The sequence below is a fragment of the Trachymyrmex septentrionalis genome, unplaced genomic scaffold (assembly GCF_001594115.1).
Source record: "Trachymyrmex septentrionalis isolate Tsep2-gDNA-1 unplaced genomic scaffold, Tsep1.0 scaffold178, whole genome shotgun sequence".
In the NCBI taxonomy this organism is placed as follows: domain Eukaryota; kingdom Metazoa; phylum Arthropoda; class Insecta; order Hymenoptera; family Formicidae; genus Trachymyrmex; species Trachymyrmex septentrionalis.
In genome coordinates this window covers 148,119-162,709 of record NW_017304949.1, presented here as the reverse complement: position 1 = coordinate 162,709, position 14,591 = coordinate 148,119, and the positions used below count along the sequence as shown (strand labels likewise).

Genomic DNA, 14,591 nt, shown 5'->3' with positions numbered 1-14,591 from the left:
CTTTAAAAGTGGTGATTTTGATTTGGAGGATAAAGAGCGTTCTGAACGGCCAAGAGCATTTGAAGATGAAGAATTACAGGCATTGGTGGATGAAGACCCATATCAAACGCAAAAACAACTTGCAGAAGCGTTAAATTGTGCTCAATCTGTTATTTCTGATCGTTTGAAAACCTTGGGAAAGGTCTTACAAGGAAGGAAAATGGGTCCCATATGAACTGAAGCCAAGAGACATTGAAAGGCGAAAAACCATCTGCGATCCAGGCCAACCATCGACATCGACGTCAAAGCGGAATATCCACGGAAAGAAGGCAATGTTCTGTATTTGGTGGGATCAGAAGAGTGTAGTGTACCACGAGCTGTTGAAATTTGGTCACAGGGGATCTCTACCGAGAACAAATTATCCATTTGAGCCGAGCATTGCACGGAAAACGACCAGAATATGAAACGAGACAGCATAAAGTGATTTTGCTTCATGACAACGCTCGGCCTCACGTCACAAAACTTGTCAAGGAAACGTCAGAAAAACTTCGCTGGAAAGTGCAACCCCATGCGGCTTATTCACCAGACTGTGCCCCTTCCGACTATTATTAGTTTCGATCGATGGCACATGCACTTACAGAGGAACACTTCAATTCTTATGAAGACGTCGAAAAATGTGTTTCTGAGTGGATAGCCTGTGATTCTGAGTGGATCCAAAGATGAGTTATTCTTTCGCCGCGGAATTCCGCGGGCTTACTGCCCGAAAAATGAGAAAAAGTCATCGCTAACGATGGACAATATTTTGATTGAGGTATTTTTTACTTTGTTTTTTAAATAAAACAATACTTTTTGCACAAAAAAAAGGACGGAACTTTCTAATTGACCTAATAGGTTACAATTAATTAATGATGAGAGTCTCAGTTCTCATGGAAAGTAGGATCATTTATGAGGACTAAGAAATTATGTTTGACTGCCTCTGGTCGAAAATATAATGCAATCTAACCTAAAATACAGCTAAAATAAGCTGAGAAGTTTTTGGAAGTTAGTACTGTTTTTTTTATATTAAATGATTGAAACCCTCCCGAGAATACCTGAATAAGGAAAATTTATCGGGCGCAGCCACGAAATAGTTATTGCAAGTAAAAGTAATCATGAGAAATATTTTTTTAGGTATTTAAGAGTATTTTCATAGATAAAAAATTCTGAAATAAATCAAAGACGTAGTTTCCGTAAAAATACAACTTTAATTAAAATGTAGGGGTAGCAAGTCTTATGAGAATCAAAATATTAAAATTTGAAGTTTCGTTTTAGCTCGTAAAATTAGAAATTCTCGCCAAAATGTTAAACAAAAATTCAGGATTATGTGTCTGAATAATATCTGTCATCGCCTAAAATTTCAAATTAATCCATTAAACATTCGCAAAGAAAAAAAGGTAATTATTTAGAATACGGACTGCACCTCCGATTTTTATGAAATTAGGACGCTCATTCGACGCGTTTTTGCTCAAAACGACAGAATCTGTAAGAAAATATTAGTCGCGTCGAATAAGCCTAATTTCATCAAAATTGGAGGTGCAGTCCGTATTGTAATAATTATCAAAAATTATTTATTAAGAAACACCATTTCGAAGATTATGGACGACTGAATGGAAATCGGACATTTAAAATTTAAGAAACCATGTTTTCTTTAGTGACAAAAAAATACGTTAAACACCAAGCAAATCCGCTGTAAGAGGGATTTCGATCCTCCTTATTTGACTAGAACCTTTATAATTTTTTTTCAAAGAAAACAGTAAAAAGACATTATTATTTACTATTTTTGATATATGTAAATTAATCTATAATACAAAACTTACGAAGAATCCCAGCTAACGTTAAATATTTACAGAAAGTTCGATTCATATTACCAATGTGCCGAATGTTCTGAAAAGTAAAGATGCAGCCACAATAGAAGGAATAAGGAATAAGGCTTTCAACCTATCAGATATTGGATACACTGGAATACACGATTTCTGATACATTAGATTCCTTATTCCTTATTCCTAATTCCTTATTTTTTCTATTGTGGCCGCACCATAAAAGAATCGTCACAGAATGTACAAATCTCGATGAAATGTTCAGAATATTGTGTGAATACTCATTGTATATTTCACGAAAATCGCAAGCGAGCAAGCAGTATACATTTCTGCCAACAGAGGGCCGCGGCGAAAAGCATTTACTAAAGTCACTAAATTATAAAGTATCGTAAGCTTGCCTCCATCTCAACGCAAGATGCGGCATATTTAAACTTACGTATTTATATAAACGTATTTTGTTGGGAAAATAAAGCCGTAAAATATGTAAATAAATTTTTTAATTGTAAATAATGAACCAAAAGAAATATTGTACGAATGCTTAATTTTTATACTTTTCAGTCTAATACAGGTTTATTTGTTATTGAAATGTTAGTGCATAAAAGTTTATGCACAGTTTGTAGAAGCGCGGAAATATGTACGAGTTTTGTACAATGATACTCTCTAATGATACTTTTGACCACCTTTCTAAAGATCAGCTTTGTTTCAAGCGAGTGAGCGAGCGAGCGAACTGTCCACAAAATGCACAGTACGTACATAATATTGAGTGCAAAACATTGTATGAATTGTGCACATAGTGCAGTTCCGCCATATTGACACAATCAAACTGGAAAAGTCATTGCGATAGTTTATAATCTAATGACTTCAGCATTTACTCGTACACAAGAATCACCTGGGAAAGAATATAAGGAGCAGCACTTTGTCTGTGAAGTGAGTCCCAAAATTGGACTCTAAAGTGGAAACACATTAAATGTGTTTTTCAAAGTAAAATTTTGTTTAAAAACTGATTCACGGACAACCTGAAATTTTTGGAAAACTTAAAATGTTGCGGAATATATATATGGAACATTTTCGGAATACGTAACGACATATACAAATGAAATTTTTAACCGACATTTGAATGGTTCTTTCACATATCATAAATTTGAAATATTTAGGATATTCTTGGAATGTTTTTTTGAAATTTTAAGAACATTTTATGAATATTTCAAGAATATTTAACGTTTGCTGGGATATAAGTTTTTTGTCATTGAAGGTATTTAAACTTTGAGTAGCTCGTATTTTATAATATCATTATTCCCTTGTTTCTAAGAAAGCAATCTGTTTTATGATCTAGATTTTCTCAGAATACTTATTGCTCTACAGACTGCATCTGAAATACATTACAAACATTTACAAAATGTTAATAATATTAGGTGTAGTAAAAAGAAATCTATTATTTTTCCAATAGATGGCTTTAGTAATCTGTATCTCGCGTTGTATAAGTGCGATCGGGTTACGCCAAATGGCGTTAGAAAGATAAGATTTCGTACTAAAAAAACTTCTCAGACAGTTTTGTGATTGCTTGAGTCAGTATTGTTTGAGCGCGTGTCAAAGATGGACACCAACAAAGAGAAAATACGCCATATTTTACAGTTTTTCTTCGATAAAGGCGAAAACGCAAGCCAGGCGGCTGAAAATGTGAATAGTGTTTATGGTCCTGATACTGTAACAGTCAATATCGCGCAATTTTGGTTTCGTCGATTCCGTTCCGGTAATTTTGATGTCAAAGATGCACCACGCTCTGGAAGGCCAATTGTCGAAAATGTCGATAAAATAATGGAAATCGTCGAGTCCGACCGTCATGTAAGCACTGTTTCGATTGCCCAGGAGCTAAACATTGCACAAAAAACCGTTTGGAACCATTTAAATAAGGCTGGATACAAAAAGAAGCTCGATGTATGGGTGCCACACGAGTTAACGCAAAAAAACCTCATGGACCGAATTTCCATCTGCGAATCGCTGCTGAATCGCAACAAAATCGACCCATTTCTGAAGCGAATGGTTACTGGTGATGAAAAGTGGGTCACTTACGACAACGTCAAGCGAAAACGGTCGTGGTCGAATCGCGATGAGCCGGCGCAAACGGTGGCCAAGCCAGGATTGACGATCAGGAAGGTTTTGCTGTGTGTTTGGTGGGATTGGCAGGGAATCATCTACTATGAGCTGCTCCCCTACGGCCAAACTCTTAATTCGGACCTGTACTGTCAACAATTGGACCGTCTGAAAGAAGCAATCGCCCAGAAGCGGCCAGCTTTGGCCAATAGGAGAGGAATTGTGTTCCATCAAGACAACGCCAGGCCACACACATCGATAGTGACTCGCCAGAAGCTCCGGGAGCTTGGTTGGGAGGTTCTTATGCATCCACCTTATAGTCCGGACCTGGCACCAAGTGATTACCACCTGTTCCTGTCTATGGCGAATGATTTTGCTGGTGAAAAATTCGCCTCAAGAGAAGCTTGTGAAAATCGACTGTCCCAGTTTTTTTGCCAATAGGGACGAGGGTTTCTATGAGAGAGGCATAATGAAATTACCTTCAAAATGGCAACAAGTTATCGAACAAAACGGTGCATATTTGACCTAAATCGGATCATTCTAACTATACTAAATAAAGTCTTCAATTTAATGCAAAAATAAAAGATTTCTTTTTACTACACCTTATATAAAGATCTTACTTTTGCATGAAATTTGACATTACCCTTAAAAGGAAAATTGTGTTCATGTATTTTTTTCTTAAAATTTTTTGAATTTGCAAATTTTCTATATAATTTAACCATACAAAGCTATTTTCTTTTAGTGCAAAAAATTTGTTTAATATACTTTACAATAAAATTATATTTTGAAACAGTTTGTATTAATAGAAATATCACTTGGTTTTAATTTTTCTTTATATAGAAGAATTTTTCTTTATATAGAAAAAATTTTCAAACTTGTTCTTAAAAATTCAATGTTGCATAAAAAGATACAAGTGTTAGGAAAAAATGAAAAATTTTCATTTTTTTAGTACATAGATAATAACTTAATAGATAGTAAATCGCATGTACAACGTTATAATGATATTATAAAATATTCATTATTTTATGTATTTTATACGTATGACATATGAAAGAATATCTTCTTAATACTACTCGGCCAATATTAAAATCTATGTTTTTCTTAATGAAAATGTATCTACCACTTATTCACATCTGATTTATAAACAACTAGAAAGAACAATTTTGTAAAGTAACCTTTAGAAGTTGAATAAGTGATGAAACACTATTCTTAATTTTAGTTGGCGCTTAATTTTATGGAATTTCAATTTGAAACTTACTTGCAAAAATATGTAGTGCATAAAATTGAAAAATTGTAATAAATGATGTCTTTTCGCGATTTTTCTCTAAAAAAAATCGACTCCAAATTGATCAAAGATCTGTCGTTAAAACATTTTGAAATACTACTCTTTAAATCCCTTAGAATGAAATCTTACTCTAAAAGATTAAAAAATGAACCTTTGAATAAAAGTGAAAATAGTTCTATTCTAGAAAAAAGAGTTGAAAATTTTTACTCCTTTAAAATGAGATTCACTTTGGAAGGAATGAAATCTTACTCCAATGAGTAAAATTTTATTCCAAAAGAGTAAAAATTTTCACTCTTTTTACAAGGTGAAAATATTTTCACTTTTATTCAAAGACGCCCAATTTTCATTCTAAGAAATTTAGAAAGTATGAATTACATACAGAAAGAATAGTTCCCATCTGTAACAGTTGCAGTTATCAGGAGAGGAACTGCATTCGGTTAGCGAAAGAGATAGTGGTGGTGTAGGAAGCGGTGGAAGCGACGCGGCGTCTCCTTTAACAGCCAGGTCCCTGAGATTGGAACGAGTCGTTCAAGCATTGGCCCATAGTCAGGAAGAACTTAGAAGGTACATTTTTCATTTTATTAAGAGGAAAATTTTGATTTCAAAATCAATTTGTCTTATATCCTTTAGGATGAATAAATTATTATATCCTTTTATAACGTAAATTATTATCGATACTTCGGTAATCATACATCACGTAAAAGAAAGCGTAATTATGCACAATAAGGCCCTTTTCGAGTTTCGGCATAATTGATCTGCAATGTTAATAACAATCTTTATTATGACTCAGATAATAATAAATAATCGAGGGAGATTAAAAAATATAGCCTACCTATTATTTTTATCATTTATTTCCAATATAGTAAGATCTATCCCACCTCGCCCCTGCCAAGGGGCGCACGATTTCACGCGAAGCAAAGTATATCCCATCTCCCCTTCTGTCTATAGATATATGACTTTATTCGCGAAGCGAAGTCTATATTACATCCCCCTACTTACAAAGTTGGACGTTTATAAGCAGGGAGGAAGGGGGGGCGGGAGTGGATTGGACTTCGCTTCGCGTAGAAATCGGATGCTTCTAAATATTCTAATTCTCATTCAAGTGCCACTGAGGTATCACTTTATCCTTATTGTTTATCGAATTAAACAAAGATAACATGAACCGTAGAGCGCCCGAGTGGGAATCTGAATACACTTTAGGGGAGAAGATGAGGTGGATTTCGTTTCACATGAAAAGTCGAAAGCTCCTAGGCAAAGAAAAAGGTGAGATAGACTTCGCTTCGTGCGGAAATTCATGCGCCACTAGACAAGATGGAGATGAGGTAAATCTCACTTCGCATAGAAAGTCAAACGCACGTAATAAATCGCTATAGAAGCTATATTAGAAATAAATGATTTAAAAAATAGGTAGATTATATATTTTTCGACATCTCTTAATTAATTATTGCTATTTGAGTCATAATAAAAATTGTTACCAACATTGCAGCCAAAAAATGTTTAAATTTGGAAAAGGTTTTATTGTGCGTAACCAAAGAAAGAAATAAAGTATAATAAGTCAAACGATTTACAACCATCTTATAACTATAGAAACAAAAATTATTGTACAAAAAAAAATGATTTAATGTGGGGAAACCTTAATCTTTTCATCGTAATTATATTGTATATATAGAGATGAAAACTAGCAACCAAAGTTAATTATCATCTCTTAAGTCAGTATTTTTCATTGTTTATGCTATCAGACGTACCGGACAGAGTGGATTTCCGAGCGGTGGTTTCCCCACGCACAGGTTAATTAATGATATTAGTACTGCATGTAAATCATATATATGCCGCTGTGCACGTCACATTTGAATGGCTCTTGTGGGCATGAGACAAACAACTTTCGAGTCAGCTCAGAGTATGTTGACGGTAATTCGTTCATCATTCAAGCAATTGCATCATTTTTAGAGATAAAATGTAATATGCAAAGTATCACTTATATGCCCACAGTATCGATTCTCGAGCACAGTGGTATGGAAACGTTCAATAGTTCCAATAAATCTCAAAAGCAATTGATTTTGTTATCACATTTATCAAATTTTTGAGCCTACCAAGTTCATGATAGACATCTAACATGATCTTATGTAGACAGACCAAAGAACTTACGGAACCGAGAAAATTGGATTCAATACATAAAACGCATTGATCCATCTCGCGCGTAAGGTTATCTTGCATGAACAGATTATAAAGATACTGACGGAAATTTGGCATCATAAACGATAATACTGAATAATAATTATGATGGCGCAAAATTTACCACACTTTAAAGGACATTTTAAGATTTCGAGCTTATTTATAAAACATATTTTGATTTATATTGCAGCTGCAGTTTGTGTACAGCAGAATGTGGTTTTATTATACTTTCAGTAGTTTTTGTCTCAATTTTTGTAATCTTATTTTTATATGATAAAATTTCATTTTATACAGAAGAATCAGTCACTAGTGTTTCAATGCGCAAATACGCCACGGTACATTATAAAAATCCTTTCATATAAATTTATTTGTTAATGTTATTTTCCATTTATTTAGATTTATTTACGTTTATGTTAATCTTATAAATTGTACTTTAATATTGTTAATTACTTCTTGTTAATTATTAGTTGAATATGCCATTTAAAAAATTAGACATTTTTATATATGCATATGTATCATCATGTGTAATCATATCACAATTCACTTGAATCTGTGATATGATTACGCATGATGATTTTCTTTTTTTAAGAGTGAATAATCAAGAAAGAAGGAAAAAAGTTCTTTTTTGTAAGTTCTTTCATAGTATGAAAACTTAGAAATAATTTATGATCCTAAGTGACACACGATTGTCACGATAAGATCATCGAGATAACATTATCTTGACTGAAATTCAACGAAAATTTTGAAGTGTCAATGACGATAGTGTCACCTCACTCTTATTGTGATAATCGTATGTTACTTAGGACAGGGTGTCCCAAATTCATCTGTGCTTATAATAAGAAATTATTTGGTCAATTGAAAATTAGGTTAAACTTCGGATGGGTTACGTTCATTAAAAGAAACATAATTGTTAATTTCTTACACATTTTTGTCTCCCGATTGCGAATGTGACGATACAAAATGATGCTCATTCATATTTTGGCTACTATATTGAAAACATCCTAAAAGAAAAGTTTTTAGCGAATTTTGAAATTGTACGCGTTCCAAAAGAAGTTTTTACACAAATAAATGAAGCCTCGGTGGTCGAGTTAGTTAAGACGCTCGTCCTGGAAAGTCGAAAGGTCCTAAGGAATTCGAACCTTGGCTGAGATAATTTTTTGCAATAAGTTTTTTACAGTTTTTCTAATTTAACTTAGGGGAAGATTAGTAGCGTTTCAGTACGATTACGATAACTGTGGCCCTTCAAATGAAAAATTTTCGGAAGCATTTTAGCGAGGAAAATGAGAAAGATAGTAAAAAAATTCTCTAACCAACAGATACCAAAATAACTAACAATTATAAACCAAAAATATCGCTTTGCGTGGAAAGTCGTGCGCCCCGTAGAGGGAGATGGGATGAGAGTCGCTTTCGTTCGTAATTGCATACGATTACTTTCAAACTTTTATTATTTTTCAAATGTATTATTAGGTACATTTTATTATCTTTTATGTGCACAAGAACATAATACAATAATATTGATAAGGTGCTTCTTTTAGAAAGAATATTTATACAATAAAGCAAATTAATTTCTCTTATTTCAATTACAATTACAGTTAATAAATTAATAATTAACAATTAAATAGTTGTAATCTGTTCACAATTACTTTTCGCACTTTATTTAATTTTTTTCATTAATTAATAATTACGAAATATAATTATTAATTGAATTAAGAATCACATTGTAATTGTAATTTGTAATTGTCAATTGAATTACAGTTTTGCACAACTCTCTGGGTGGAAGTCGTTTCAGGTGAAAAATTGTGCGCCTCATAGCAGGGAGGCAGATAAGGTGAGAATAGCATATCTTGCCAAAGTCAATGTCCTGAATAACCTCCAGAACGTTTTAGTCGATAATCATTGTTTATTAAAAAGATTATTATCAAATTGATCATAAAATTAAATTATGATTATCAAATTAAATATTGATTATAGAATTTGTTTACTATTTCTCCCGCGTTTCTTATTAAAAATGCTTTCAAAAATAATTTTTATTTTGAGAGGCCACAGTTATAAGTAATTGTCCCAACGTTTTAGATTGATTGTGTTAAAAGTCCGAAAGTTATCGGACTCAATGTTATCTGGATAAATGTTTACCTTTACACAGTCAATCCTAAATGATCTCCAACTGACCCTAACCTTGACTCTCAAGTAAGTCAAGGTCATTGACCTTTTCCGTCGTTATTAAAAAAAAAATTATGAACAGAACAAATTTGTATGAACAGAACAAGTTTTGATGAACGGAACAATTTTTATGAATAGTACACAATTTTTAAACATAAAGTACATATTTCAACAGTATTTTTTTTTTGACAGTTGGAAGTGAAAGCCGTACGCCCCCCCAAACAGGGGGGGGAGGGTAGGATAGGAGTCGTTTCGGGTGAAAGTCGCGCCTCCGAACAGGATAGAGGTGAAGTGACAATCGCTTGAGATGAAAATCGCACGACCCTAAGCAGGAGAGAAAGTGAGATGGGAGTAGCTTTGGATGAAAGTCGCGCTCTCCTAAAGCAGAGGGAGAGATGGGGGGGGGGGGGGAGTCGCTTCGCATGGAAAATCGTGCGTCCCTTGACAGGGAGTGAAGCGATTCCTACCCCGCCTTTCCCTTCCCTGATTGGAAACATACGTCTTTTATCCGAAACTCTCACCCCACCTCCTCCCGCTGCTTAGGGGCGCGCGACTTTCACTTGAAATGATCCACGTTCCTTCTGCCAAGGGGCACACGACTTTACACGTGAAGCGAGATTTATCCCCACCTCCCCTTATCAAGGGAAAATACTGCAGAATGCTGTGTAGTATTTCAATTTATGTGATTTTTATGTTCATTTATGTGTGTCTTCAAATATCTACCTGTGTGGCCCATATATGATACTTCACAATCTCGACAATCAATCTTATATACAACGTCTGTATGAGATAGCTTGAGAGGAATGTCTTTATGACCCTTGATAAACCCCCTAAGATTATTAATCCCTTTATACTATGCCACGTATATTAAGGAGTCTTTTTTTTTTAAATTTGTGATTTTTTCCGAAAAGTGATATAAAAGTGATATAAAGGGGACATGTGAGTGGATATAATAGAAAATTCAGACAAATAATAATTCTCTAATTAACAAAGAACTGGAAAGGATACGGGCAATAGAAGTCAAGCACAGAAGACATCGCGCAAATAATATATTTATGAAGTGTGTAATTTCCTTATTCACTAAAACGCGCTTACATGTTTCGGCTCACTTTTGAGCCCTCTTCAGAAACAACACAAATTAACATACATAAACTGTGAATAAAAATTATCCTATCCTATGATGAGCTCCCCTACTTCGAGAATTTAAATACCAGAATTAAACCCAAAAAGAATGAAAGAAAAAGAAAAAAGAAAAATGAACGAAAAAAAGGAAATAATGGAAATATCGAAATAGAGAATATGAAAAACTTATTTTTCAAAAACCTTATAAAGATTATAATTAATTGTCCTCAAAAATTTCGCATTGGGACGTTAATTCCAGCAGTTAATTCTAATTCTAGCTTGGGCTGTTGTCACGTCTAGTAAGTCAGTGTCGTTCGTACGCAATAATGAGTCTTTCTGGTGTGATTTTTTATTACTTTCCAACTTTCATTTTTATGGAATTGATTAACGTTCCAATGCAAAATTTTTCATTTATAAGCTTCAATAATACTAGTTAAAACTAAAAGTAACTCACTGTGTCTGACACTGACTGGCCAAAAAAATGTCGAGAATTTTTGAATACTTCATAATAATGTTTGCGAAATAGTTTGTGATTTGTGATCAGAGTGAGCGTTCTTATTTTCTGGATAATTAATTATAATCTTTATAAGGTTTTTGATAAACGAGTTTTTCATATTCTCTATTTTGATATTTCCATTATTTCCTTTTTTTCGTTAATTTTTCTTTTTTATTTTTCTTTCACTCTTTTTGAGTTTAATTCTGGCATTTAAATTCTCGAGGTAGGGGAGCTTATCATGATAGGATAGGATAATTTTTATTCACAGTTTATGTACAATATATTAATTTGTGTTGTCTCTGAGGAGGGCTCAAAAGTGAGCCGAAACATGTAAGCGCGTTTTAGTGAATAAAGAAGTTACACACTTCATAGATATATTATTTGCGCGACATCTTCTGCGCTTGACTCCTACTGCTCATATTCTTTCTAATTCTTTGATTTATAAGGAGTCTTGATTAGTTTGATTTGTAATACAGATCTTTAATTTTTGTTTCGTGTTTCTTTTGAATGACTACACAGCAAATCTGACAATTTGATAAGCGATGTGATTCTACGTAATGACGCAATGCATATAACTTCGGTTTTACTTTATGTAAGTTTTTATATTATTATTGTATAATGTAATAATTTTGATAATCATTGGGCTATTCATTACAGCTAATTTGGCATTTGAATAAAGAAGAACGAACTAATTGTCGTGAATTATCAACTTGGAATTTCCGTTAATTATGTAATTTCGATTTATATTTTATATTGATAAGGACGCGAATTGAAGGGTTGAAACGTATATTTTATTATATTCACACGAAAAATAAAGAATTTTTGTGCATCCGAATAGCTGATGAGGCTCTGCTGGGTTTTTTTACATTTTTCTGATTTTACTGGTTCTTTTGAGCCTCATTATATATACATTTGCAAAAACATTGAAGTAATATCTAAAATGTATTTGGTAGTTCATTAATCCAGTTGACAGTTATATGATATCTGGGATACTAATTGAAATAGCATCTAATTGAAATAAAAAAATTGTAATATAAAAAAACTTGGTGCCGCTAGCAAACTTGGTCTAGCAGCGCCAAGTTTTTTTATATTAAATTTTTTTTATTTTAATTAGATGCTCTTATTTTCATATATTTTTTTTTAAAGTAGTTATATAATAAGTAGTTATATAACATCAGTGTCTCAACAAAATGTATTTTCTGTTTATAATTGGCGCAATTTAAAGATTTCATATTTTTTGAAAAAATTATTGTTACATACTTTCATAGTTTAGAAAATAAGTTTAGAATAAGTTTGAAAAAGGAAGTCATTTTTTTTCTTCAAAGAGCACACATACAAACGCGTATATAATAATTTATGTAACGGTTTTTTTCTAAAAGAAGTATGTACACTTGGGGCCTTTTTTCTTACCTTTGTTTAAAAAAGTAAATTTGTTATGATATCACACATTTTGTAGTACATATTTTGGTATGAACTTTTTAACATCCAAATTTTTACTTGTATATATATCTAATAATAATAATTCTTTAATAATTTTAACTATGTTTTTAATTTACGGTTTTAATCTTTCTTTATGATGCATTTCTTTAACAATCTTTAACACATTAATTTTACATTTAAATTCTAATACTACTAAATCATTTATTAATATAACAGTTCATATTAATTTTGAAACAATTATTTATTCTCGAATATTTTTCTGGAACAAAGTAAGCAAAATAATTTAAGAATAGCTGCAAAAAAAGCAACTTTCTTTAATCAGAATTCTGAAATATTCTAAGAGAGAGATATAGAAATTATATAAAATTATATTTAAATAAAAGTATTTTTCACATGATCAAATTTTCTATAGAACTTTGTAACTTTGTAAAAAAATGTTTCACATTTTTTGTATGAAAAAAAACTTTGAATATTTCAGAATTTACATAGGTATCTTATTAAGACTAAGGGCGGATCCAAAAATTTATCAAGGAGAAGGGAGGGGGTCATTGACGCACCGCAAGCGAAACTTTTTTACGGTCAAATATAAAATATTTAAATTACTATTGGTATATTATGATGGATAGTTGCTTGTCCAATCAATTATGGCGCCCGGCGGATTACCGACATACGAGTCACAGCCGATTAGTTATCGACATCTTTATGTTTAATATTCTGTTTGCCGCTAGGCGCGTTTTTTGTATTCATGCCCTACCGGCAGTTTTTCTTCTCTCTAACCGTTTTCATATACGATGTGTCGTCAAGTCTGTTTTTGACTAAATAAACCATCTTTCAATCATTTTATTGGAATTCACTCATTCCCAACATATTACATTGAAAAGTACTATAATCCAGGAAACGTTTTATTTAAAATTATATAAACAAAAAGAATATAATACAATATAATATATAATATGTATATTCAAAAAATATATGATACATATATGTATAGCGCTCGCTGCTATTGGATGATCTAAAAGAATACATCAATAGCGCGGAGCGCTCATGGATCTGCTCCGCAACAGCTGTCATGATCTGCTGAACACGATCATTAGGTCTGTTCTTTTTGGCTAAACTTTTGCATCAATTCATCTTTCTTCTTCTTTTTTCCTTCTGAAAAGAAAAGGAAAAAAAATGAACTGATGCAAAAGTTCAGTTAAAAAGAACAGGTTTATTGAGTACCTATACATATAGCTCCTGCTCATAAAACGCGGCAACGCTTGCCCCGCGCGGCCGAAGTAATACCAATAGAGTCTAACTAGAGTGGGTATAAAGAGAGTGGCGCCAATGCCTAACGCTTGGCTCCACCATGAAGGGTCTTTACTGTTAATTAGAAAGAAGACAACATTAAAGAAAGAAGAGATTAAATGAGAAATTGCGTCATAGATATAGGACACAATAGCGACTTTCGGTTAATTGGTGTCACATTCTTTATACCTACTATTCGAAAATTTCTCATGATTGGTATTACGCAAAAACGTAGAGAGAATGGACTGCGCGATCCATGTCAAAATGATCGATAAAAGCGAGAGAGACCATGGAAGACGGCTATCTCTATCTCTTTTCATTCAACGGTTGGGAGAGAGAATGAGAGAGAGATTGGTCGTCTTCCATGGTCTCTCTCTCTCATTATTTTTGACTATATTTAAATACTACTAGATACAGATCGCGCAGTCCATTCTCTATGGGCGAGTTCAAGACGACAAAGCGATTAAGCATGCTTGCTGAGCGAATGAGTATAATTGGTTCTTATTTGTAAATCTTACAAATCATGTTTAATTGCTTGGTGAACAGACCTATGTAGCTGCTTTGTCGACTTGAACGCGCTCTATGCTTTTGGTGCCACGTAACTTATGCCTACACAATGGTGGCATCAATATGAACTCTGTTCATCCAGCGTGAACGGGCGAAAAGTAAAAGTAATACAGACTTCATTTATTTATTTTTTGAA

The 14,591-nt window shown here is 33.0% G+C and overlaps 1 protein-coding gene across 1 annotated transcript in view; it reads left to right on the top strand.

Annotated features, from left to right (window-relative positions):
• LOC108746557 (liprin-alpha-1) overlaps positions 1-14,591 on the top strand; it is a 306,428-nt gene that overhangs the window by 247,930 nt on the left and 43,907 nt on the right. The window contains exons 15-16 of the mRNA XM_018483406.1: positions 5,618-5,775; positions 6,951-6,998. Of these exons, the coding sequence (XP_018338908.1) occupies positions 5,618-5,775; positions 6,951-6,998 (206 nt within the window). The remainder of the gene's footprint in view (positions 1-5,617; positions 5,776-6,950; positions 6,999-14,591) is intronic.